General features: G+C 41.9%; 1 protein-coding gene across 16 annotated transcripts in view; it reads left to right on the top strand.

The window, feature by feature from the left end:
• Unc13b (unc-13 homolog B) overlaps positions 1 to 27758 on the top strand; it is a 214986-nt gene that overhangs the window by 164661 nt on the left and 22567 nt on the right. For 14 of the 16 annotated variants that reach the window (XM_076935126.1, XM_076935124.1, XM_076935123.1 and 11 more), the window contains 10 exons: positions 16715 to 16761; positions 19307 to 19385; positions 21416 to 21490; positions 21930 to 22149; positions 23140 to 23367; positions 23943 to 24084; positions 25533 to 25702; positions 26080 to 26195; positions 26465 to 26628; positions 27246 to 27396. In XM_076935126.1, coding sequence (XP_076791241.1) covers positions 16715 to 16761; positions 19307 to 19385; positions 21416 to 21490; positions 21930 to 22149; positions 23140 to 23367; positions 23943 to 24084; positions 25533 to 25702; positions 26080 to 26195; positions 26465 to 26628; positions 27246 to 27396 — 1392 coding nt within the window. Of the gene's footprint in view, positions 1 to 2717; positions 5226 to 14561; positions 14585 to 16714; positions 16762 to 19306; positions 19386 to 21415; positions 21491 to 21929; positions 22150 to 23139; positions 23368 to 23942; positions 24085 to 25532; positions 25703 to 26079; positions 26196 to 26464; positions 26629 to 27245; positions 27397 to 27758 lie in introns of all 16 variants that reach the window. The other 2 variants (XM_076935122.1, XM_034504034.2) reach the window with 1 other exon arrangement.

The raw sequence follows: 27758 nt of genomic DNA, 5'->3' as shown, positions 1-27758 counted from the left end.
TTTTAAAGATACATAGGGAGCTTATGAATTTCAAGAATGCTGCTCTGCTGAGTGTTGATGTGGTAGATACTGCAGATAAAATTAACCATGGCCTGAGGTCAGTATTTCTATTTTGGTCAAGCTTCAAAAATGGCATATATAGCTTGATCATGCTAGCCCTTTTTGCCCTGGGAATACTTTTATTCCTGCCCATTGTGTTAAAGCTTTTCTCTAACAACATCAACATGTTGGCAGCCAAAGTACATGGCTTGAACCTGAAAATGGACCCTCAGACAGAGTTATTAAATTAAAAGGCTGGCAAGCCAAGGATGAGTAAAATTCTGCACAGAGCCTTATCTACCTAAGACAGAAGTGCATTGCTTTTGATAATGCATATTCCATGATGGGTAAGGAAGGTATTCTTGTCAGTATTATTTCTTTCTTATTCTTTACTTCTGTAGTAAATGCTTACTTTTTACATTACAATGTGTCAATAACATATATCACTTCATATTGTCATTTATTCTCATCTATTCTCCATCTCCCTAACTGTGATATATTAAAGAGTAGAGACTGTTTCTTATATTCCTGACATGTAGCTTAATGCCTGGTATCCCCGTTATGTATTTATTAACTCGAGTTGACTTGGAGATCAGATGGTCCTTCCACATGGCCCTTGCCATTCCATTCAGTAGTAGCAAAGAGAGATTAAGGAAGAAGGCTGGCTTGAGTCTCCTGGCTCCACAGGTTGCCCATTTTCTGATAGTCCATTGTGCTCCGAGCAGAGTGACTAAGTAACCCTCAGGTAATACAATGAGCTCATCTCCTGCCTTAGAGCCTAAAAACCTGGATGACCAAGTAGTTTTGGTGCCATTCTGGAGCATGTATGTCCAGCAGGTAACTCTTAAATTGAGTTCATAGAGAGGCAGTGGCTACCAATCAAAGAAGGGTTGGATGGTTTTGCTTGTTTGTTTAAAATGGAAGCAAGCCTCTGTTTGGAGCTGGGAGAAGCTGCTATGAGCCTGGTTTCTTGAGATCCAACATAAAGTAGTAATGGGTGAATTGGTCTTGTTTGTGGCTTCACAAAATATGTAATTGACTTAGATGAGGAATTCCTTATAGAGTTCCTATAGGAGTGGGAGGAGAAGACAGGGAGATAGGAAATGGGAATTCATCTAGTTTCTGCCTCTTGGTTCTTAACCTAGTTATCTCCCATAAAAACACCAGTTTGCCAGCCAGTGGTGGTGCACACCTTTAATATTAGCACTTGGGAGGCAGAGGCAGGCAGATTTCTGAGTTTGAGGCCAGCCTGGTCTACAGAGTGAGTTCCAGAACATTTAGGGCTATGCAAAGAAATCTTGTCTCAAAAAAAAAAAAAAACAAAAAAACAAAAACAAAAAAAACAAAAAACAAACAAACAAACAAAAAACAAAACCAACCCAGAACAACAAAAAACCCCAAAACACCAGCTCATCTTTCCCCAAGTCCTATGACTCGTCCTGCTTCTCTATCCAGGGAGGCACAGCACTTTTAAATTTCAGGCCCACAGACTCATTATAGATTAGGTGACCATTAGGTCAGCTTTTGTTCTTTAAGGCAATTTCTCTCTTTTAGTAAGGATTTAGAAGACTTAAAATCATTTTTTAAAAAAAGCCAGGGAAATGATCCCATGTCAAATAACTTAATGATAGTCTCCTACTAGCTCATCTTGGCTCTTTCAGGACCTTTTCAGGTCTTGCAGGACCATAGAGTATTGGTAGCCTCGTGTATCTCCTAAGTCTCTGTTTCCCCCCTTGTACTTTTCACTCTGCTCCTCCCCACATTTTGCATCTTCCTAATAAAAAGGGAATGTGTGCCCTTACCAGGTAAGATAGTAATCCACATCTGCCTACCAGTATCTTAAATTACCAGGAGCAAGAATGATATAAGTCTAGCTGTACAACTGTTTTTGGAGAACAGCAAAGTACCCTGTGCAATACAACCAACTTTCTGCTTGTGGGATGCATCACTGTGCCCTGACCAGTCAGAGGGTTAGCAGCCTGCTAACTTAATCAGTACAGTCATGTCGATAGTGCCTTGCAGGATCCATTGACCCTGTAGTGAGTTTATTATTTGTCTGCCCTATTAGACTTAAATCTGTTGAGTGCTATCTGAATTCTGAGCATTGCTGCATGTATACTTTACCACCTCATTCTGGAATTAGCTGCAACAGTAACTCTTTCTCCTTCAAAAACTTGCCATGGTCTCTTTTCCAAGTGGATGGTTGCTATCACCAAACAATAATGAACTATAAAAGATCTGAATCCTCAACAGAAAAACAAAATAGATAGGAAAGAAGTATCTCGTGTTTGTCTTTTCATTTCATGCGTGGATGTTAAACATATACTTGTTCATCCCTAAGTCAGATTCCAGTGCTGAATTTTGTGAAGATTTAACTATGAAGTCACTAACTGACCTTACTTTTCCTTAGCCACTTCCCAGCAGCTTGTCTCAATACTGTCTTTGTACTTGTTAAGAACATAAAAGACTTGATTTGGTTTTGAATCAATATTTTAAACTGAGCCAAGGAAAGAGCACTGCTGCCTACAGCCTTTAAGGCAAAGGTTGGAGGGCTGCTCAGGCTGAGTTCTTACTGTCTTTGAAGGCATTGTTCTTAGCCTTGCTTGACAGCATGGTCATATTTAAGTTTTCTGTTTCTCTTTTATCTGAGTGTACTGTTCTTTTTTCATGAGCTACAGGATAAAAGCCAAGCCAGGATCCAGAGACATGTGTCAGGTTTGAGGCCTATACATGAAGTCACTCCAGGCAGTACTGTGGTTAAGCCTAGCGCTTCAACTAGCAATAGTTGCTAAAAAGCAATCCAGAAAAAGGAAAGAAAAAGAAGGACTAGACTCTTCCAAGGCCATTTCTATTCAGCATTCTAACAAGAAAGGAGGAAAGAGAAAGAAGCAAAGAGCCATCACCTCTCCCGAGGGGGAAAATGAAGCGACTGTTGCGAGAGTCTGAGGAAGAAATCATGCTGACGTTGGGACCTTCGTCCAGCCTCTCACCAGATAAGGTTAGGGAAGAGGCTATCTGTAGTGTCAACAGCAAGTCCACAGGTCCTACTGGGTCCTTGCCAGAGGACAACTTCTCACCCCCTTGCTGTGAGTCAGCAGACTCCACTATAGGAGAGAGAGATGGGGACCTGGCCCAACTTTGTAGCTTTGAGCAGCAAGCCAATAGCCAACCTTCTCTGGCCTCCACTGCCTATGCTTCAGGGTCTGATTCTCGGGAACTCTCACCTGCCAGTATAACAAGCTGTTCAGAGCCTGCAGGGAGAAATCAAACCAGGCCCATTTTGCCCAGAGGTCCTGGCCAAAGATGTAGGCATGAACACCAAGAGCCTCTGGGAGATGTAGTAGAATATATCATCAGAGAGCTGCAAGGTATCAGTCGTCTTCAGTCTGAGATTGCTGAGCTGCAACAGCACTTGAACCAAGTCCAGGGCTCTGTGGACGAAGTGTCTAGCTGTGTAGATTCAGTACTGAGTGAAATAGAAGGCTTGCACGTGGGTAGCAGCTCTTTGGGCAAAGTGTGCAATGTGGAAAAGGCCCAGGAACTCCATGTAGAAAAATCCAGAGAGGAAGCCATTCTTTATCTGTATGGACTTCCTGAACATGATGGGGAAAACACTATGGAACTGGTGGACAACTTTCTAACTAAGCACCTCTGTGTTAATGGCATGCAGTGCAACAGGTATATCCAAGAGGCATACAGGGCAGGCACAGCTCCTGGGCCCCGGCCCACTGTGGTGAAACTTGTCCATCTAGAGCACAGAGACCTCATCTTGCAAAAATCCATCCTCTTGCAGAGTGTGGGGGTCAGGGTTGCTACCAGAGAAGAACCAGTCTGGCCAGAAGGGTGTAAGAATCCCCCAAAGGAGTCTCCATCATGCTTGCAACAACATCAAGACCACAGTTGGAACTCTTTAAATCAGGATAAACCAGGTCTCCAGCTAGAAACAGGGAACAGAAGACAAATGATGGAACCACACCAGATGAGGGCTCAGGATCAACATAGAGAACCGCAGGCTTCTGAGCATCAAGGCCTTCATTATCTACCAAAGGATGGCTTAGCAAAACAGAGTGATGTGTCTAAGCTACAGGATAAAGTAAAAGGAACATCAGGAGCATCCCAGGTAATCAGTGGTTGTTGTGAACTTTCTCTCATCCATCAACTTAAGGGGTCTTCCTCAGTGTTAATCTCAAAAGAGGAAGATTGTGGAAAATTACAGATTTTCAAACAGGGCAGCCAAGAAGATGAGGCATGTAATGTGACAAAGCAACAAAGAGATTGCAGCAATACAATTAAGGGCAGCAGTTGCCTTTTACTGTCTGGACCACTGAAAGCAGAGACAGTAAACGCAGAGGACAAGATGCTAGGCTGTGAAGCTGGACTTGATATTCTGAGCCCAAAGCAGCTGGAGGACCTTTTGGCAGACAAGTCTAGAAAGCTTACGACTCTGAGTCCTGACAGCACAGTGCAGGAAGTGATGATAGGGCCTGAGACTTTCAGTAACATGGTTCATATTGACCTGAATGAAGAAGAGAACTGTACTGCCCAGGTCCTTAAGAATGTCTTTGATAAGTCCTCATGTGTTCTGGGTGGCTCCCAGGAGGATGAAGATGTAGAAATTAAATTTCACACAACTAAGCTGAGTCGAGCGATCCACCACTTCCGTTTGGCTCTGCAAGGGGTATTTCAGAAGCTGGATAATAATGGGTCCATCAGTCCTGAGGACCTGGAAAGCAATGAGAGTGGTTCTCAGTCAGAGAACAGTGATAGACTTCTTTGGACAGTAAGTTCAGGAGGTGCCCACGATTGTTCAGTGGAGAGTCCAGCAAGTCAGGGGAGTGAGAGCTTGCTCAGTGTGGTCTCTGGTGGAGTAGGCATCTCTATACAGGGTGATCAGACACCTCAAGCACCAAGCAACTTCTCTCTTGCTTCTAACAACTCACCTCTTGCAAACTCATTGCTCAGTTTCCCTCTAGCCCCATGTCTGGGAAGCGAGACTTGTTCCAGACCTGACTCTCCTAATCAAGGCAAACTGAGTTTAGAGCAAGTATGTGCAGAGACCATTTACCTTAACAAATGCATCAACAATTTTAAAAACGTTCTAAGAGAAAAAAGACTGAGGCAGAAAAAACTTCTGCAAGAGCTAGTACAGACGGCAAGTCATCTTTCAGTAGAAGACATCCCCTCAGGTACTCTGAGTGTCTGTGAAATGGGATCCCTGCTGGCTCAGTATGGCAGTCGTCTGCATTGTGGCAGGCTTAAAGAAATGATGTGGTTGGTCCATAGCTTGAATCAATGTAGATTATTTTAATGTAGACTTTAAGCAAATCTTTGGGAAATAGAAGGAATGAGGGTGCTGAGGTTAAGAGAAAGGTTCTAGTTCCTGTCCTAGGCTATTTCCAGTCTTTCGGGGGACCCTGGGAAGTAGCCATTCAAAAGAGAAAGGACCATTTGGGTCACAGTAGGCTGTAGTTTAGATGTGGGAAGCAAGAGTGGGGAACAAAGTACATTGATTCCTGGGTCCCACAGGGGCAGAAACAGAATCCTATGTTGCATTTTTAAATGCCTTTTCATGGTCTTCTTTGAAAGATTCCCATCTCCCTAGTAGTTGATGGTACTTCCCCATGGTCACTGGAAATGTCTTTACTTCTGCCTCTACCTCTCTCCATCCTAGTTCTGGCCTTACACTGAACCTTACTTCTAAGTCGGAGCACCTAGGAGCTGCCTACTTAACAGTGCTGACCCTGTCCGAGGGCCCAGCAGCCCTCCGTGGCTTATATTCCCTTTTAGCCTTCCACAGCTACCTGAGAACTAAAACGAAATGTTATTTTTAACTGCAGGAAATAAATGAATTTGTTTCTAGGCAGTATGGAAATCTGTAGTTTTACATTTTCTTCTCCCAATTAAATTTATCCAAAGAGCATATGCTATATTTATCCAATTTTAAATGTAAATGGGGTTATCCTCTTTTGCAAATAACCTGGTTAGGTTTCCCAGGACAAAATTAAAATGAGGAAATGTATCTTACTGGCAGAAGTGTAAGGGAAGAAACATATCTTACTGGCAGAAGTGTAAGTAATCAGGTACTCATACAATGTTGATGGGATGCAATGAGATGATATAACCTCTAAAGAAAGCATTTGGGAAAATGTGAGTTATAAATATATGCACCTTTAGAGCCCTCAGCGTCGCTTCCAGGAACGTATCCTGCAGACATATTTCTACACGTGGAAGTGGCATATGTACAAGGTTATTTTTGAAGTATTGTTTTTAATAGTCAGGATTGAAAAACCACCTAAATGTCCTTCAAATATATGATGAAATAAAATTTTGGCACACAGAAACAATGGGACGCAGTACCATGTAGCTATAAAAAAAAGGTGGGGTAGCTCTTTATTCAAATGGAAAGCTACCTAATCTTTGTCAACCTAAAAAAAAAAGAGCATAGTGCAGAATGATATGTATGAGATGCTTCTATTTCTATAAAAAGAGAGAAAAACACACTCCCTTAGGGCCTATTGTAGTATATAATATTGAGGAAAAGATACATAAAAAAAAAAAAAAACTAGTTTAGTCATGTATTACTTGACAGAAACACAGCCTGAGAAGTACACTATTGGTAACCTCCTGATTGTGTGAGCACTAAAGTATATATATACACACACGAACCCAGATTGTATATAGTCTACAGTAGACCAAGGCCATGTGACATAAACATTGTTAAGTGTATGCTGTTGTTCACTGGAATGGTATGTAGCACATGGCCATGTATGGTTCTCCATGGGAGAAGAGCTGTGGGTAAAATACTAATGAAATGGGATGGAGGCATTTTCAAACTTTTTTAAAAATACCGTATACCTCTTTAATATTTAAGGACTTAAATAATACCAATGGTAATATCAAGTCATAAAATTTAATTTAGAAAGTAAAAAAATGGAAATCATGTCACTCTCTTTGCAAATATCCCTGAAGCTGTTCCTGATAGCTTAAATATGTATAAAACAATCCAAATTCTTTTACTTGTCATTCAAGGCTACCTCAGCTGTCTCTGGTTTTATTTTCAGGTTTATTTTCTCCTGTTCCACTGAACCCCTCCCCAAAGGAAACTGCTGTCTTACAATTTGCCTTGCTTTTTCTGTTTTCAGCATATTAGTGATCATATGCTTCCTTCTAACCTGAGGTCCTGCATTCACCATGCCAGCCGACTGCATTTACTATTTTTTGACAGCCCAAAGCACCTTTTCTTTCTATAATTCACCTTGTGTAAGGGATTTCTTTTCCTCTTTACTCTGAGGCCAGTTTTTCCCTCTCCTTGAACATCTAGAAATTATTTCTTTGCAGCAGCAAAAGAAATATTGTGTGGTCAAAGCAGTTCATCCTTACACAGTCCTTAAAGCCTGAGGGAGAAAGCCCTGCGATAAGGGCTACACTTTCACCTGTCTTTTATCCTGCTCCTAATGAGTCAGTCAGCACCGTGGCACAATGGGTAGTGATTTTCTTATTTTTATTATGGAAGCTTCAGTGTTGTAATTACATAACATAAAATTGCCCTTACATCCATTAAAAAGGAGTCTTGCATTTTTATTGTTTGTTTATATGCTCATATAATTATAAGACTATCAATTATCTAATATAAGAACCTTTCCAACATCTTCAGAATCTCCATTAGTAATCACTCTCCCACCCCTCTGCCTTCTGCCTTCAACAATCACTGGTCTACTTTGTTTCTGTGAATTTGTGGTCTGCATACTTTCCATAAATGAGTTCATATAATAGCGGACATTTTGTGTATATTTATTTAGCATGTTTTTTAGTCTCACCCGTGGTATTGCATATGTCAGTGCTTCATTTCTTTTCTGTGACTGAATAATACTTACTGTTGGTGGTATTTGGAGGATTGTTACCCCTTCTTGCTCTAAATAATAATCCTGCTGTGAATACTGGAGTTGTGTATCAGTTAGTCTGAATATTTTTGTCGTTGCTTTTCTTTCTGAGTCAGTACCTAGGTTGCTAGGATTATAGGTTGAGTGTACCATGTCCACGTTAGATATGCTTTCTGTTCTCTTGGATACTTACTCAGAAGTAGAATTGCTTTTTCCTGTGGTAATTCTGTGTTTGCCGAGTTAGGAAATTATCAAACTGTTTCCTAGTGTGCTTACACTATTATATATCTCAACAACAGAAACAGTTTTAATTTCAGATCAGCACTAGCTGGAATATTTGTTCTTTTGGCCACTCTGGTGGTTGTAAAGTGGTTTCTCAATGAAGTTTTGATTTGCATTTTCATAGCATCTAGGGTTACTAAACATTTCTCAGGTGTTTGTTGGTCCTTTTTACATTATCACTAGAGTAATGTGCAGTAAATTCTTGGCACATTTTAAAAAATGTATACTTAGTTGTTAGTTGTATACAAGCTGTTTGTATGTTCTAGATATAAATGCATATATTACTTAGAAATATTGTGTCTTATTTTATGTGTTGTTTATTTTTCTGATCCACACATTTTTATTATGTGTCTAGGGAGAGTAATTTTTTATAAAAATTTTATTACCTTATTATTAAAAAGTTTTACTATGGTAAAATATGTGTAACAAAAATTTTAACCACTTTAAATTGTAAATTCTGTATATTCATTATATAACCATCATCTGTGTGCTTTTTCCATCTCTGAAACCTTTAAATACTAACTGTTCCTTCTACTTCCCTTACTGTATAAACTTGGTTTCTGTGAACCAACTGCTTTAGTGAATGAAATAGTGAATGTATGTAGGTAGAAGCAAATCATGTTTATCCTTTGAGGGTGGCTTATTTTGTTTGGCCTCATGTCCTCCAGGTTCATCCATGTGTCAACATTTTCTCCCAAGCAGTATGCCACTGCATGTCTACATTACGTTTTCACCCATCCGTTTGCCTGTTGTGAACAGTTGGGTAGCATCTTCTGTTGGCTGTGGTGAACAGTGCTGCTCTGAGCATAGGTAGATGGTGTACGTTAAGTCCCTGCTCTCATTTCTTTTGGGTGTGTGCTCTGAGGTGGGACTACTGCGTCAGACATTATCTTCCACTATGACTCTCTATTCCTTATTTTTTGAGACGGGGTTCCTTCTCAAGCCCACGCTAAAACATAAAGTAAGGAGTCAGAGTGAAAAATGTCCAGCGCAGCTTTGACAAAAGTCCTAAGGCCATTTTCAAGGAGAGAAGAGTAAAATAAATCATGAGAGACAACTTGATATGCACAATGCACAAGAGTTGAGGTTGAACCTGACTAGCACAAAACAACTCCAGATGGATCACAGACCTAAGTATACGAACCTAAACCTATACAATTCTTTGAAAAGTACCTCAAAGGATTAGGGATTGTGGGGATGGCTCAGTTGGCAAAGTGCAGAATTTTATATTACTACCAACAGTGCGCAGGAATTCCAGTTTCTCCATAGGATCTCTAATGTTTGTTTGTTTGTTTTATTTAATAAGAACCATTGAAAATGATGTGAAGTAGTATACAAAAGTCTTGAATTTTGATAAAATTCAATTTATCACCTTTTCCTTGTGTTGATCATGATTTTGTTAATAGCTAAGAAGTCATGGTTTAATACAAAGTCACTAAGGTTTAACACCTCATGTGTGTAATAGAGGAAGATACCTGCACAGCAGACATTCAACAGCCATTTCCCTAGCCCAGTTCATTTTTCTTTTTTTCTTTTCTTTTCTTTTTTAAAGGATTTTATAGTTTTAGTTGGTATATTTAGGTTTGTGATCCATTTGAAGTTGTGTGTGTGCATGGTAAAAGGTACGGCTCAACCTCACTCTTAGGCATTATATATGTCTAGTTGTCTGGTATAATTTATTAGACTGTTTGTTTGCTCTAAAACAGCCGAAGCACATTTGTCAGACATGAACTGAGCACGAGAGCAGGGGTTGTTCCTGGACTCTCTCTCCTTCCCTTTGATCATATGTCTTTATACCCTGATTCATTTTGAGACATTCTTTTCACTTGGCTCCCATAAAAGCTGTCTGGGCTCTTTCTCACTGTAATTTCTGTGTTGTTGTTTTCAGGCTATGCTTGCCTATCTGTCTTTATCTCTTCAACCTCTTAGCATCCCAAGGCTCAACCATGCCACTTTCTCTTTGCTCGTACCCATTGCTGAAGTGATAATCTTTCAGACTTATGGATTTATAATCATTCTGAGACTTACATCTTCCATAAATACCACTCTACATCTACTCAGTATCATTATTAGGAGGTAAACAGGTGTCGTAGACAGAGCATATCATACCCACACCAAACTCTGTATCTTTCTCCCCAATTCCCCAGCAACTCTGCTTTTTATCTAGTTTTTCTTACCAGTAAATAGCAGTCATTCCTGACTTCTTTTTCTCACAACTAACATCCGATCTACTAGTAAACTCTACCTCCTCTACCTTTAACTTCATTCTCTCTCTCTCTCTCTCTCTCTTTCTCTCTCTCTCTCTCTCTCTCTCTCTCTCTCTCTCTCTCTCTCTTGCCATGGCAAGTGTGTGTGCGTGTGTGTGTGTACACGTGTGTATGTGTGTATGTGTGTACATGTGCATATGTCAGAGGACAGGAGTCAGTTCTTTCTTCTAGCATATGGGTTCCAGGGGTTGAACTCAGAGCTGCTGAGTCATCTTGCTAGCCCATCTTCTGCATTTTAGGCAGTGACCTCTGCCTCCATCACATTCATTTCTGCTTGAACCATCATTTTCTTCCATCTAGATTGTTGCAGTAGTCTAACTGGTCTTCTTGTTTAAACCCCTGTCTGTCTACATTCTGTTCTGTCACAGCAATCAGAGTAATTGTCATCAAAGATCATATCACTTCTTATTCGCCACCTCCAGTGATTTTCTGTTTCACGGAGAGTGAAAGTCACAATTCTTCTGAGGACTTGAACTGGCTCTTACTGAAAACTAGTTGTTCTTCCACACCAGTTATGTTCTCACCTTAGGGTTGACACTTGGGTACATTAGACCAAAAATACTTTTCTTCAAGGACTCTGAATGTTCTTTTTATTCCTTTCCTTCAGGTCTCTGCTTAAATATCTTAGTGATGAAGCCTCTCTGACAACTTTTAATTAAAAAATAGTGTGTTTTGAGACAGAGCCTCATGCATACTCCATTGACATTCACTTCATTGTGTAGCTAAGAACAGATAACATTGAACTTCTGATTCTTCTGCCTCCACCTCTGAAAATGGCATAGGCTTCTGACATATTTTCTTTGGTCCTGGACAAGAAAGATTTTTCTTAGAAATGTTCTAAGTCCTAAAATTTATAGATTCCCTTTGCTAAATACAAGTGCTAGATTTGCTGAGCCTTCTGACTACAAAGGTACAAAAGTAAGATCAAATATATGATGCTTATTCTCAAGTAAGTTCATGGATTGCTTGCTCGCAAGATATTCTCAAGAAGTTCACAGTTCGGAGGCTAGGAGATGTCTTACTTGGTAGAATGCACTGAGGCACATGCTTGTATAACCTCAGCATGGTGGAGGCAAAGACAGGAAGTTCTCTGACTTGCTGACCAGCCAGTATAGCCAAATTGGTGACTTTTAAGTTCTGCAAAAGATCCTGTCTCAAAAAGTAAGGTAAAAGGCTAGCAGGATAGTTCAGTGGTGTCTTAGTTAGGCTTTTACTGCTGTGAACAGACATCATGACCATGGCAAGTCTTAATAAAGGACAGCATTTAGTTGGGACTGTCTTACAGGTTCCGAGGTTCAGTCCATTATCATCAAGGTGGGGACATGGCAGCATCCAGACAGACAGTGCAGACAGAGCTGAGAGTAAAGATACCTTATTCTGCCTTTTGAAGTCAGAATAAGTCAGAAATAAGGAAATTTCACAGAGGTTTTATTATTTGAGTTCAGTCATTCAGTCTTAAAGAGTAATACCTGGTCTGTTCTGTGAGCATGAGAGAGAAGGAGAGAGAGAAGGAGAGAGAGAGAGAGAGAGAGAGAGAGAGAGAGAGAGAGAGAGAGAGAGAGAGAGAGAGAGAGATGCAGTGATCAATTATGTTCAGTAAGACTTTTTCTTATGGGGCAGATACAGAGGAGAAGAAGAGGGTAATTTATAATGGTGGAAATTTAGAATGTTATAATAAGTGAGACATTGATGCAGCCAATCAAAGGAAAACTGTGATCTACATTTTGAGTAGGCTGTGAAGTATGAATTGGAGAGGACCATGTCCAATGCCAAAGATGTGAGCATAGAGTTTCCTGTAGTCCAAACAAGAGGAAATGACACTATGGATTTGGTCAGTGGTAATCTAGAATACAAATCAGGAAAAGATGTCAAAGATATTTAGGAGGTAGATTACAGAGGATTGATCGATCAACCCATACTTACTGGAAAGAATCCAGTTGTTTGTCTGTGGGTGTGGGAGGATTATCTCAGGCCTTGGATATGAGAAGGTAGGAGGAGGTAGGTAATGGTAGTGGCAGTGGCAGTGGCAGTGGCAGTGGTAGTGGTAGTAGTGTGTTTTAACATATCCTGAAGTAGAACTGAGCATGAGATATGAAGGTGCTATGTAGTGAGCAACTAGTAATGTGCTGGATTAAGTAAGAACCTGAAGGCTAACTATAACTACTGTTATAGAAGCAGCCAGCAAAGGAAGAGACTGGTGTAATGATAAACTGACATAGGATCCAGTTGAGATTCAACATCTCTGTCTGTCTGTCATAATTCTCATGTGTATGGTGATGGAATTTGTCGAGGCATGATATGGTAAGTGCTAAAAAGAAGACAAAGATAAACAGAACTTAGATGCCTTAGAAGGACTTAATTAACTCCTACCTTGGTGGGCATCAGGAAAAGCTATGTCAGGCTAGTAGGAGAGAATGTGTGGATCTCTGGCTGTGTGGGGAAATGAGATTGTACAAAGTATATACAAGTCTAAGAAAGTTAATGGGAGAGGAAAATCTGGGAATTGGAATCAAATCTTTAAGAGCCTTGATGGCTTTGTGGGCTTATTTTATATTTAAATTTTTATGTGTGTGCATGTGCACATACTTGGGCCTAAGGTTAATGTCAGGAGTCCTGATTGCTCTCCATCTTGTTGGTTGAGTGAGGGTTTCAGTTGAACCCGGAAGTTGCTAGTTGCTAGCTAGTCTAGCAAGCTAGGTGGGCTGCTATGCCTATCCAGCGTCTGCTTGCATTCTGGGGTTTTGAACTCCAGGCCTCAGACTTGTGCAACAACATCTTATCTACTGAATCATTTCTTCACCCCTAAATGATTATATTGTTGAGAATGAGATTTTGGAGAAATTGAGGGCAGGGAGGGGGAGGGGTGACCAGAATATGGTATGATATTGAGACTATATTTAAGAAGTGGAGAAGGAAAGAAACATTTTCAATTTGAGCCTTAGAGTCAAAGTATTTCTTGTCTAATTTTCTTATTAGAGAGGAAAAGTATCCTCAGCTGGGTGGGATGTGAATGTGAAAGAGAAGTGTTCCTGTTCCAGGAACTATCTGGTTTTTCAATCCTCACTCACTTTTCTGGTGCCGAGCAGTTTTGGAGGATTCCTCCTGCTGAGCTCATTCTTTTGTCTGGCCAGGTAATCTGCGTGGCCCTCAGAAATAGCGTAAAGAATTGAGAACTTATGAATTAGTTCCGTCTATTTGTGACAGTGATGGACTTTTCAGATGGAGTGAAAAGAAAGTGGAAAGGCCTAGTTGGATGGATTTCATAGAGAAGGAAGCCTGTGGCCCTGACCACATGTGTTTCCGTAAATAGTGTAGTTTCTGGTGAAAAGAAAAGGAGACTTTTGTCTCTTGTTCTGAGTTACTTGACCATCTGAAAGTGTCCATTTTCTTTGTAGTATTGCTGAGATTAGTACATAACAATTAAACCTGAGATATAGGAGTCGTGATTTTCATATCTGGGTCACTGTGATTTCTGTTAGCGCAATTGATAATATACCCAAACGTCTTCACATGTTCAACATCTTAATCCTGACTATAACTGCCTGCCCTACTTTGGCCCAGCTTAATTTAGTTTGGAGAAACAAGCCAAGATTCACGGAGCAAATTCACTGAGATCTGCTCTGTGAAATGGGAAGGACTCCGCCACCAAGCTTAGGATTTAAGAACTTCTTCTATACAGCCGAATTCACCTCACATGGCTTTTGAAGGAAGAAGGTACTGTGCACTCAGAAGCTTGTGCTGCCTGTAGGAGGAGTCTAATGACAATTCTGTGGCATTGGCAGCCCTGATTCTAAACACAGACCACTTTGGAAAGAGGAAAAGGACAAGTGGAATTCCCAGGCAGACCTTGTCCTTTGTAGTAAGTACCCCCTAGATGTCACTAAAAACCAGATAGGACAATATAGGAAGAAAGGATTCTGGGAGCCTGTCAGGTGTCCTTCATGGCCTCCTCAGTGTTCAGAGTCAATCCCCCCCTTCATATTCCTCCCTTAGGATTAGCTGCCATTTTGTGGGGGGTCTACAATAGAACTGAATCTACTAACCTTTCTACTGTTTTTTTTTTGTTTTTTTCCTGCTCTTTCTCTTCCTGCAGAAGGAAAGCGAGAAGCTCTTCAGGTTGTGCCTCTGGTCATTTGGGCCTATTTTGTTGTTTATTTTCTACTGTTTTCTGAGTACTGTGTGTATGTATATGTGTGCATGATCTGTGCCTCTGAGCTATGGTTCATGTAGATAATCCATTTTTTTTTTCAGAAAGAAGTTTGTATGCATGCTTGTGTTGTGTGTGTTCAGGCCACCTTCCCTGGAACATAGTGAGAGGATGTACGTATGTTGGCATGGATGCACATTCACTTGGCATGTGTGTGCTTCTACTTGTACTCAGTCTGACATTGCAACACTTAACTGCTCCTCTTCTCCTAGTTTGCACAGTGTGTGTCTATTTCTTACTTGTTGTTGCCGACTAGCATATGTTATAAACAACCCCTGGCTGAGCCCAGCATGTTCATATACTTTATATTTTGGATTGAGAGCTACCACAGATATATTTTGTCTCTTGTCTGGGACCCTAAGTGTGAGAGTGCATTCATGCTTTTGAGCTGGCTCCCTGCCTCTCCCTGGGTATAAGCCTCTACACACCTGTTTTCTGGCCATCTCAAGCTTTGTGAAACACTAATGCACTGTGCCTGTTAGCAATAGCTCTTGAATTTGGTGAGGCTTTACTTTGCTTGTGACTTGTGCCCTAGTGAACACTGAATCCTGTTCAGATGAGTTTGTACATAGATTCTGGACCTATAAACACAAGATTCATATTCACCTTGTCTTTTCTTCAGATACATGTTCTATCTATGAGTATACCTTCTATAAGTGTTTGGCTACACTCCTTCCTGCTCCCTTCCCCCCTTCAGTGTGCTGTGTATGCATGCCCTGTGCTTCTGCAAACTGTTGCCCTCTCTGAGCACAGGAAGGGTGCATGATCTGGGCTTAGCTCCCAAAGACTTTTTTTGTCTGTTTTCTGAAGCCAAGTAATTTCTGGCAAATGTCTAGTTCCAAGAATTTAAAGAGAGAGATGAGAACCCACTCAGTACAGTAGCTGCTTGCAGAGGGAAGATACATTTTTTTTGGTGGGATCTAGGAATGCACAGATGCTTAGCCTTTGCCTCTGCTTCCAGCATCCTTAGGAGCCTTGCTTCCTCTGTACTCTTCACCTGCTGTTGTTTCTTCTATTAGTACATCATGCTTGTTCCAGCCACTCCTTATTCCCTCTGTTCCTGTCCTTCCCTTATCTGTCATCCCCTCCAGGGCTAGGACAGGAGGCAGATTAGGTGGCATAGGGATGGAATAGACAGATAAGTCAAAGCAAAGTGTTCACTGAGATGGACCTTTAACCCAATTCACCTGTGCGATTGCTCTCCTTTCCATCCCTGGTTAGCCCTGTGTTAGCTCCCATACTGTTCTGTCTTGCCCCATACTATCCATTGCTCCTGTCCAGAACTAACCACATTAGTTTTGCCCCTGGAGCTTATTTGTAGTTAAGGGGCAGAGTAATTGGGTTGGAAAGGAACAAAGCAAGTTAGGAAGCCCCAGATATACTAATGCTAGGTTTCTTGTTCCTCAGAGGCATGCACGATGGGTTTCTTGGAGCCTCCTATTAATTTTAGAACTCTTTCTTCTCAGCATTGCTTAAAAGTTTTGGGGTTTTTTTGCTTTTGTTTTATGCAGAGCCATTTAAAAAGTAAGGTTTGTTTTATTCTGTTTGTGATTGTTCTTCCCTCAGTTTTCAACTTTTCATAAAATTCTCACAAAAAATCCACCAGAATCATAACCCAAGTATTTAGTCTACCCTATGATATCTTACTAGATAGTTTACAAAATGTAGAGACTAGACTCATACACATTTTACACTCAATGAGCTAGAGGTTGGAGGACCCCAAGCTGCCCCATATTGTCCTTTTACTTCAGTAAGACCTGGGATCCTCTGTCCTGAGAGTTCAGTAGCTAGCTCTTCCCAGTGGATCTTAGAACAGGACCTCAGAACTTGGCCATGTATCTTTCTGTGTATGGTGAAGAAGGAAGTCAGGCAATGCCCACTGCAGCAACCTGCTAGCTGCCCAAGGTAATAGGGTATTGGCTTTGACTTCAGATGGACTTTGTCACAAAATGGCTCATGTGACCTACTTGGCTCACTGTCTAGCCTATGGGCTCTCTTCCATCTTTCCCATGAGCTAACTTTTCCTTGTCTTTTTAAAGATTTCAGATGATGGTGACCCCTCCTTGCCTCAGTGGCTCCCAGAAGGGTAAGTGATTCTCTATAAGCTTCCTGTGATCCCATATCTGTCTACTTTTAGCTTTTCTCTGGGGATATGTGAGACAGTTCCACATGCTGGATTGTGGCAGAGGAAGAGGTCCCACATGGGTTCACTGGCTGTCTGGGGTAGAGGCTGTTGATTGACCCTCTAGAGGCTGAAGCAGGAGCTTTGTGCAGCAGTGTCTGGGCCAGGAGAGGTCACTTTAGCAGTCTGCCTTTGCCTGTGAATTTCTTATTTATTATATCATATATCATATCACCACTTTTTATATAGAAAATAAGGGCATTCGAGTAAGTATCTTTATCTGTCTGAAAAAAATTTCTCATTTCATTGTTGGTGTAGCTGATTAGGTTACTCCCTGAGCGCAGCCCTGCTTCAGCTGTTGGGAATCACTTATTACATTCCACTCCAGTCAAGACATGAGGGACATCCCTTCTGAGCTCAGTGTGTTCTGTCTGTGCTTCATTTCCAGCAGTTTCTGACCCATGTGATTGTACCAGAGTCATTTTAAAGCTCAGCTGCTGCCCATAACTGACGGATAGTTCTTGAAAGAGGAGTTGAGTGTCCCCAAGGCGGTTCTCTCCCCACACTGCCCATTGAGCTCCCTGACCTTCCTTTTCCTGTTGCCTTACAAAGGCTTCTGACATCACACTTCCCAGCTGCCTCCTCACACTCTGCCAGGAAAGAATATCAGATCATAAAGTTAGCTACTATGTTTTCACACACCTTTCATCTTCTTTGGTCAAGGCAAATTGTTTGAAAAAGCCAGCCCTTTTCCATCTCTTTCAAAACATAATTTGTTGCAGAAACCTCTTGACTCAACCAGAGTATATTGTAGTTGTTAGAATTCACTACAAACTTGACTTCACTATGAAGCTCTGTCACCAGTTGCTTCTTCAGTAAACTTTAGGTTCTTTTTTCCAATAATTACCAAATGTATACATGCCAGTAGAACATTTCCAAATTGGCTTTAAAATGAAATGCAAAGGTTTTCAAAAACAATTTCCTCTTGTTTTCCTTTCTGTGTTTCCTAGGTGTGGTGATATCTTTAAAACAAAGTCCATAGCCTGTTCTGAGGTAGTTTACTGGCGTGTATGTGGGTTGGCTGCCCCAGCTCCTGGTCTGAACCCAATTAGTGCCTTCCTTCTTTGCCTCTATCATGGACACAATTGCTTATTCTTCTGGGGCTTCTATCTTTAGACCAGTTATGGTTTGCAATCCGGCTACCCAGTATCTCTAGCCCATTGTTCTTACTAAAAGTAAGTGCATAATTACTTGAGTATGCTGGTGTGCCCCTGAAAGCTCAACATTCTAAGGCAGGAGGGCTATTAGCTTATGGCTACCCTGAGCTAGCTATATAGTGAATCCAAGGGCAGCCTGGACAAAGTTGTGAGACCCTGTCCCAAAACAAAGCCAAGTACATGAGGTTTGTTTTGGGGATGGTTTATTTGTCTTGGTTAAAGTTTATAATTGCAGCCTTAAAGAGCAGAAACTCCCTTTCCCTTTTTATTTATTTATTTTTAACATTTTAAACCATGAGAATACATTTTATTAGAATTTAATGTCTTTTTTATTAAATTAATTTTTATCGGATATTCTATATACATTTCAGATGTTATCCCTTTCCCCCATTTCCCAGCCCCACCCAAAACCCCCTAAACTCAACCTCATTTTATGGAAGTGACATTGAGACTCAAACCGAGACTCAGAGAAAGGATGGAATATTGGCGGAGGGCTTAGGGAGCTGGCAGAAATGCAATGGAAATAGCAATAGAAAACTGATGCTCCTTTGGAGGCATGCTCTGTCTTGTTTGTTTGTTCTTTTTAAAATTGTATGTTGTTAAAAATAGGCATTGACAAAGATCTCAGCTGCCTTTGCTGTAATTCTTCTCTGGTCTCTGTTCATAGGTATTTAGGACTGATCTAGACTCTCTGAATCCCTTTGCTGTTTCCTCTTATCCCTGCCCTTGTGGTTTTTTAAGTCTCCCATCCTACCCCTCAGCCTCTTCTGAGTTATGGAGCTTATCCATGGAGATCTTTGTGTCAGAAGACTCAAGTAGACAGACTGATGATCTCTATGGTTAGTTGGAAATCTCCATCAACATGTCATTTCTTAGTAGTCTTGCTTACCCAGACTGCTGGCTCTTCTGGTAGAGCCACCTTGTGGGTTCTGTTGTAGCCTAGACTGTGCAAGACTTCTTTTGGGGATGTTCACTAGTCTATGTGGACAGAAAGCTCTCTTGGTCACCAATTCCCACCTTGGTTCCTGGAGTATAAGCATCTTCAAATCAACAAAAATGCTTTGAACTGTTTCAGTAAATTTAGACCGTCACTGAAATGGCAGGAAGCACTGAGATTCCAAATGGATCCCTTGTATTTTCTTCTTTCACTTACTGCCTTCCCTTCCTTCTCAAAGGTACATAGACATTAGTTCACCATCCTCTGAGCAGAGGGAGAGTAAGGGTGGTAGAACACAGAACGTGCCAGTAACTCCAGGCTAGCCTTTAGATTCTGATGTTTTTTCTCTCCTTAGGCCAGCTGGAGGGCTCTATGGCATCGACAGCATGCCAGATCTACGAAGAAAGAAGCCACTGCCACTTGTCAGTGATCTGGTGAGTCAAGACCCTGGTGTTAGCCTAACAGTAGTCTTTGGAACTAGGTCTTGGCAAGCTGTCAGCATTAGAATCAGTCATTTCAGAGTTACTGTTACTTAATGGTGGTTTCAGTGGGACCTAGTTCTAACTTACTCCCAAGTCAGAGTCCTGGGTTCTTTAGTGAGTCAGGTTCCTATCTAGAATATTTGTGGCTTACACCTTCAATACTGAACTCAGAGGTCCTACACCAAGCAGCTCAACTTCTCTAGGTAGCTTGTCAACCTTCTTTGATAACCTGAAGTGGAATCTGACTCTAGTCTCTAGCCCTTAATTTAGATTACTGAGCTTGGTGTGTGATATGCTTAACCAGAGCTTGATGTTTCCTAGAAGCCAAATGAAAGCTTCTTCCTAAAATATAAGCTCTATAGACTGTGTTTGTTAACCTAAGACACTTAGAGGCAGTGGTAAAACATTTGTACAATGAAATTGCATCAGGCTTAGGAGTTAAAGGTGCTCTTGGGATTTCCAGGATGACCAAAATCTCCTAGTCTTGGCTAAGTAGGATCAGTGTGAGGAATTTTTCATAGCCTGTGAATGGGTAGGAAGAAAGTGGGCTTTCCTAGAGCCTCTGAGCTCTTAGAGCCAGATATAAGATATGAGGGTTCACGAAGACCCGAGCCCTCATCTCTTTCCTGTTTTCTTTTCCTGTTACTCTTATTTCTCCCTCTTCTGTCCATTCTGGTTTTCTTGCCCTCCCCTTTACTTTCTTGTGTTCTCGTTTCCTCCCACCAGCCTCTCTCTCCTTCACTGGGAATGTCACTTCCCCTCCCCTCATCATCTCTTTCTTTACATATCACATGTCCTTTCTCATTCTCTTCTTCTTTTCTGTGCCTTCTCTTCTACCAGTTTTTCATCTAGCTGGTAGAAGGTGGGTTCTGATGTCATATTTTCTTTATCTCCTATCTCACCTTTTGTCTTGCTCTTTTCTTGGTAGGCCCTCTTTTTCCACAAGCAAGTCTGGATCATGTCTTGCTTCCTTTCTCTGTCTGTTACCTTTGCCTGTTTTCAGTTTGAGACATAATTGTCCTTAGAGTGGGTACCCTCAGCCTGGGTCCTGAACAGCTTGAGGGGTTGGACACAGTTTTTGGTAGATAGAGGCAGAGGTGATTAGAACATGTTCCCTGTGGTAAACTGGAGGAGAGAACCACTCAGATGCCTCTGAAAGTGTTTGCCCTTAGTGGACTTTAACCCATGTTGTTCCTTTCTTTGCTGTCCTCTACACAGGCTATGGTGAGTGCATCCAGAGCCCTTCCCCATCCTCTTAGGAGTCCACATCCCCCAAATTATTTGGGCCCCTCCCAGCTGTTTTTGTGTAGACTCAAATAAGATTTGCCTGTCCAATGTCTGCTGCTTTAATGAAGTCATGTGTCTTCCAGGGGCCGCCTTTAAGACTTGGGCTTGGCAGAAACATGGGGTTCCTCTATATAAGGACTTTGCTACCAGGACAGCTCCAGTTCTTGAAATTTACCCTCTGTCCTGTCTAGCCTTCACTGCCGCTTTTACTGTCAAATGCTATTTATTTGGGCTTTTGGCCTTTGTATATCTCGTGGACTGTGTGTGGGGTGGTACCTGGGCATTGGGGTCAGGATGGGCAGTTCTTATATGTGACTCTGTTAATGTGTATATATGTGAGTGTGTGGTGTGTTATTCTTATGACCTATTTCTTACTATAATTCTGAGCTTTCCATTTTCCTTTGATTTCTATGGGATAAGACACCCTAAGAATAGTGAAAGAGGAAAACCCTTTGGGTGGTGCATATCCTGAAGGAAGTACTGTTCTCACATTGCTAGAACAGTCCCTTGAGGACCTCGGGTTTTACATCTTAACCTGAGGCTCTATTACCTGTTACTCAGGGGTAGTGTCTAGTGACAGCAAAAATAGAATGGTGTCAGTTATAGTCAAGTGGCTTTGGAAACTGAAGTTGCCTTCCCATGAACTTGCCAATCTTTTGTGGAAGCCAGGGTTGACAGGCAACTCTTTCTCACAGTCACTGGTCCAGTCACGGAAAGCAGGAATTACGTCTGCTATGGCTACACGTACCTCTCTCAAGGATGAAGAACTGGTAAGTGACTCATGGACATTTGTGAGTCTACTGGCCTCAGGAATAGTCATCTCTGTAGGCATACTATGAATTTTTAAATTCTTGTATATAGTTGCCAAGATAGTATCTGATCTCAGTTTTCTACATTCTGAGAAATAAGAGTCCACATTGGAGTATTAAAGCATATAACCACTGATCTTGGGGTTTATACTGAGCCCATTACCTTTGTTTCTCTAGAGTGAATGAGTGCTCAGACTAAACAGTGGACACACAATGCATGACTAGAAGCACATTCTAGTGTGGCCTTTTCTGTGCCAGGCAGGGCTCTGGGTTGTTCCAGGCTAGGATGTTTTGTCAACTGCCAGAGAAGAAACCATGGACCTGACTGTCCCATAGGGTCTCAGTCCTTCCTAATACAGTCATATAGTTGTTGGTCTGTGATGGGACATGTGTCTTTCAGAAATCCCATGTGTACAAGAAAACTCTGCAGGCCTTAATCTACCCCATCTCGTGTACCACACCTCACAACTTTGAGGTCTGGTCTGCCACTACACCTACGTATTGCTATGAGTGTGAAGGCTTGCTCTGGGGCCTTGCCCGGCAAGGCATGCGCTGCAGCGAGTGTGGAGTCAAGTGCCATGAGAAGTGCCAGGACCTGCTCAATGCCGACTGCCTACAACGTGAGTGCCATGGGATGAGGACTGGGGAGCAGGGGCAACAAGACTTTTCTAAAGCAGTGTGAGCAAAGAGCAGTAGTGTCAGATTTGTCATTTCTCTATTCTGCTTTATTCCAAGGGCCTCTACTCTTCAGAAAAACAACATGCTGAATCAAGAGATACCTCTTTTCCAAACAGTGGGTCTTACAGACTCTCTCAAGCTCCTTTAGGGAAAATCCTTTGAACTTTCTATAGCCTTCTATGGAGCTACGGTCTCTTGCAGGATTCATTTGATTGCAGAACATCAGGTTGAGTAATGCCCTTAGATTCAGCACTTAGGAGACAGAAGCAGGCAGATCTCTGTGGGTTCAAGGCCAGCCTGGTTTGCATAGGGGGTTCTAAGACAGTTAAGGCTGCATAGTGACACAGAGGGACCCTATCTCAAAAAGAGAGGAGGGGAGGGTAAAGGAAAAGAAAAATCCCAAGAGGTAAGAATCTGTGTTTTCTCATAGAGAAAAAGTGTTTCATAAAGCTAGGAGTGGTGGAGATAAGATTTAAACCCAGGTCTGACACCAAAGATTATATATATAAATCATACTACATTATTTGCTGAGATTAATTGCACTAGGATCATAAAGCAGAACCCAGTTGTGTTCTCTGGCACTTCTGGTCATGCTTGGCAGATAAGATTGGTCGTATTGTCATGGCCACCTACCATTGCTCCATGATATGAGAAACCCTTTGGTGATATTTGACTTGAGAGACTCTATGGAACCTCTTCCAACATTTCTCTAGACAGATTAGTATAATGAACTTCCACTATCACTATCTAGAGTTTGCTGCCCTTCAAATTGCACTCTCAACTCCTCCAGCCTGGCCACAGCTCCACAGAGAACTCACAGTATCCTTAAGTTTCTCCCACTGTTCCTCCCTCTTCCTGAAACTTTTCCTTAGCTTGACCTTGGTCTGGGAGTCGGCCTGTTGCTTAGTTCTACTTTCTGGGCCATCCTTCAGGGGCTGCCGAAAAGAGCTCTAAGCATGGAGCTGAGGACCGGACTCAGAACATTATCATGGCCATGAAGGACCGCATGAAGATCCGAGAACGGAATAAACCAGAGATCTTTGAGGTTATCCGTGATGTGTTCACAGTGAGCAAAGTTGCCCATGTGCAGCAGATGAAAACAGTAAAGCAGAGTGTCCTGGATGGCACCTCCAAGTGGTCAGCCAAAATTACCATCACTGGTAAGTAAGCTAAAGTGTAGGGCTCAGGGAGACCTGGACAGTGAGGAAACCTTGAGAGGAAGCATCTCAAGAGGCTGAGAAGGAAGCTATGACTGAGAGGAGGAGAGACTCTCCTGTCACTCTTCACCCTTCCCCACCCTTCTAGCTGCTAGAAGAGGCAAGTACTTGCAAGCAGTATGAACCATAATACAAGGACTTCCTAATAGCCTGACAATGTACACATGGTTAAATAGGGGGTGAGAGGAAAGATGTAGGAAGGAGACCAGGAAATAGTCACCAGTGGTTTGTTGGTAAGATGTGTGGGGCTGAAGCATGTGCACATTAGAAGGTAAGGACCAGTGAGGCAGTTATTGGTCAAAAGTGACTCAGTGACAGAGATGGGTTTCTTGGCTTAAGCTTTGAGGAAGAGGATGGTAGCCTGGGGCTAAGGGTAAATATGGAAAAGTGGGGTTAGGTGTGCTGTGCACACATAGGAAGGCTTCTCTAAATTGCAGAGACTGTGATTATCCCTATGGGGGCTTCTGATTTAACTCTGAAATGCACTCTAAACCTTTTGATTTGTGCTTGGGTTGCAGTGGTTTGTGCCCAGGGCCTACAAGCCAAAGACAAGACAGGATCTAGTGACCCTTATGTGACTGTGCAAGTTGGGAAAACCAAGAAGCGCACCAAGACCATTTTTGGAAATTTGAATCCTGTTTGGGAGGAGAAGTTTCATTTGTAAGTCACAAGGGGGTGGGCACACATGATTGACCGTTCTGGAAATATGCATATTTTAGAAGTGGTATTACAACTCACTTTTCTGTCTTAAGCTCTAAGACTGGACAAAGACTGGATATTCTCACATACTTCACTGGGCAACAGCCATACTTTCTCTGGGCTTCTCTTACAGTCTTTGGTAGCTTACCCAGACACTGTGTTAATGAGGTCAGTTTATGGCCAGTACTTTTTCTAGTACTGGAAAGATCTCCCCTACCACCCTGTAACTGCTTCCTAGCCTGCCTAGCATGTGTTAAGATTTCTCAGGATTGAGATAAGAATGCTCTTGGCCTATAACTGGATAATCTTGGGTCTGGAGGTGTTTCTCCTTTTTCCTGTCCCAGCATATTCTTCTATTTCCTTTTCCTCACCTCTTTTTTTCAGCTGTTTCACTAATACCTAGAACTTGGATGAAAGTCTGGAGTTGCCAGATGGCTTTGTCTCACATCCCTATCCCAAGGTGTAAGATCAGGATTCGGGCTCTGAATGTGCTGAGCAGGACGGCTGTAATAGAGAACACCGTCTGTTGATTCCCTAAGCACTCAACGTGGAAAAGGATTGGAATACAGTAAAATTACTCTCTAGTCCAGGCAGCAGTTACTGAGGGAAGCACCCATTTGTCTGAGATTCTGAATAGTTCCTGCTGACTACTTTCATATGACTACTTTTAAATGAACTGGCTTATGATAGTCATCTTTTACTCATTATAGATGAACAATTCGTACAGTTCCTATTCTATGCAAGATGCTTTGCCTGATGCTGTTTATCCAAGAATGAGTGACAGACAGTGTCTGTCCTCAAGAAGCTCATTGTTGACTTATCTATTATTTTTCAGAAGAAGGGTAGTTGTGTATAGTATTTTAATGGAAATATCTTAGATGTGGAAATATATAAGAACAGAGGGAAGCAAGCAACACATTCTGCTTAGTTACTGGTCTGGGTTGTTTCCTCCCAGAAAACAACCTCTAGGGAGGAGAGCAAGATGGGAGGCCTTCTTTCTCCAAAGAAAACCACCTCAGAAAAGAGATCCATTCAGTAAAGACTGATAGAAATTCATACCACAGAGTTAGGTATGTGGGGTTATTAGAAAACTAAGCAGATATGGCCTGATGACCCTACCAGTCATGAGTTCATGTTTTGGAACTAGCAGTTCTTTCTGGAGCCCTGTGGTATTGTTCAGTTGGAATTGCTGATATAGTTAGCTGCATAAGAAGTCAGAATTGACCATAACTACTTATTTCCTTCCCATACCTAAGGATGGAAAGCCTTTTGCTTGGAACTTGAGTGCCAGTATCTGCTGAATTTTTCTCTTTTAAGTGTAGTTGGTGGCAACTTGGAAGTGGACATTGGAGGTGGTAGTGATGCTGCTAGGTCTGCCCAACCTAATTTTCCACCCGCCCCTTCCACAGTGAGTGCCACAACTCTTCTGATCGAATTAAGGTACGTGTGTGGGATGAGGATGATGACATCAAATCCAAAGTAAAGCAGCGGCTAAAGCGAGAGTCAGATGATTTCCTGGGCCAAACTATCATTGAAGTTCGAACACTGAGTGGAGAGATGGATGTCTGGTACAATCTGGGTGAGGAAACTGGGCCATAAAATATTACTGTGATTGGAGACCATTTGGAGGGATCTAGGAAATCTGCCAAATCACCAAGCTCCAGATCATACCCCTATATAGACATGTCTTACCTTTAGTGTTGACCATTGGCAGGGGTGGAAAACAGAATGGCAATGTTTAGAACTCATTCTAGCTTGGATAGCTCTCAAGTTTCAGATCTTTTAGTCTTCATCCTGATCTGTAACCCTTGTAAGTCTCTGAGTCCTGTCCTCCCATTTTGTTCAGGGTTGTTTGTAGAATGTGTGGCCACTTGGCTTGCTACCATTTTTTCCCTTGGATTAACCATCTATAGATAGTTGCATTGCTATCAATCCCAAGTCTCTTTTCCTTTGTAGAGAAGAGAACAGACAAGTCAGCTGTCTCGGGGGCTATCCGACTACAAATCAGTGTGGAGATCAAGGGGGAGGAAAAGGTAGCCCCATACCACGTACAATATACATGTCTCCATGAGGTGAGCAACACTTTATGAGTACATGGTTGGAAGGCAGGGGTGGGCTTTTGGCTGTAAGGTTGTCAGGTGGCTGGAGATCTAGGACCATTTTGTTTTGTTTATTCTTGGCTCACTTGCTATTCTGGGTAGTCTGAAGGACCAGACCATTCTTTTCTTTCACTGAAAGGACTGAGTGATATGAAGTGAGTTATATGACAGAAATTTTCTACTGAAATTTTCAGTTATTATGTGCTTGTAACCCACCTTTCTCTCTGCTCTGTGTTCTGCAGAACCTTTTCCATTACCTCACAGACATTCAGGGCAGTGGGGGAGTCTGGATCCCAGAAGCTCGGGGGGATGATGCATGGAAGGTGTACTTTGATGAGACAGCCCAAGAAATTGTGGATGAATTTGCCATGCGCTATGGCATTGAGTCTATATATCAGGCCATGACGTGAGTCTCCCTGGGGTCTTTAAAGTAGCTACTAACACTTTGGGTAGCTTATGAAAGCACAGGACATAGTAGACAGGTGCTTAGTAGCCATCAAGTGCAATAATTTCATACTTTTCTTCTTTGAGCTGGGTGGAGTATGCCTGTGACCCAAGGCAAAGAAGCATACATTAGAAAGGGAATATATTTGCCAGCATCTCAGGAATCTCAGCATCTCTTTACCCATCAAGATCATGATTACGAAAGGAAAGTATGGGTGGATATAAAAAGACACAGGACCAGATATCACAGGCCTGAGCAAATATGACATGTTTTTGCCCATGTACATATGTGCATAACAAGCTGACCTAGATTACCCTGAGAGTCAACAAAGAGTGCACTAAACTGTAGGGAAAATATTTCTCTGTGGAATCTATCAGCACTCCTAAAAAGAAATTCTTGCCTACTGGGAGAAGTGTCAGTTGGTGATGTTGCCATAGCAATGCACACAGGAATCCATTCCGCATAAGCAGAGGGAGTTGACTGACCTGGCTGCACTTCCATAAACTTTAATTGGGTTCCTACTTGGCTACTGCTGCAGTCTATAAAGAGTCTTTGAGAACAAGGATTCTGTTTTTCAGGCACTTTGCGTGTTTGTCATCCAAGTACATGTGTCCTGGTGTACCAGCCGTGATGAGCACCTTACTGGCCAACATCAATGCCTATTATGCTCACACAACTGCCTCCACTAACGTCTCTGCATCTGATCGTTTTGCAGCCTCCAACTTTGGTGTGAGTGTGATGAGACACATGAATCCAAATGCTGTCAATTGATGGTTTGTTGTTTTCTTGCCAGTTGTGTAGAGTTGACTGATGTGCCTAATACTGGGATAGTTGCTACCTTGAAAGACAACCTTTTTCCTTCTAGATAAGATGACTAATAGGCTGTCTTTGGACTCTAGGAAATGATGACACTACTGTGCTTTAGAAGACATTGCTCTGTGGGCCCACCATAACTGAATCACATTGTTGCTTACTCTTAGTCATTACTCAGAATGTTACCTGACATAAATTCAGAATAAACAGGATGAAATGACCTCTCATGAGAGTTCTTTCTGTAGCCATAAAATTACATCAGTAATCTTATGTAATCC

Source organism: Arvicanthis niloticus, chromosome 5 (genome assembly GCF_011762505.2).
Source record: "Arvicanthis niloticus isolate mArvNil1 chromosome 5, mArvNil1.pat.X, whole genome shotgun sequence".
NCBI lineage: Eukaryota > Metazoa > Chordata > Mammalia > Rodentia > Muridae > Arvicanthis > Arvicanthis niloticus.
This window is presented reverse-complemented; position numbering and strand designations above follow the sequence as displayed.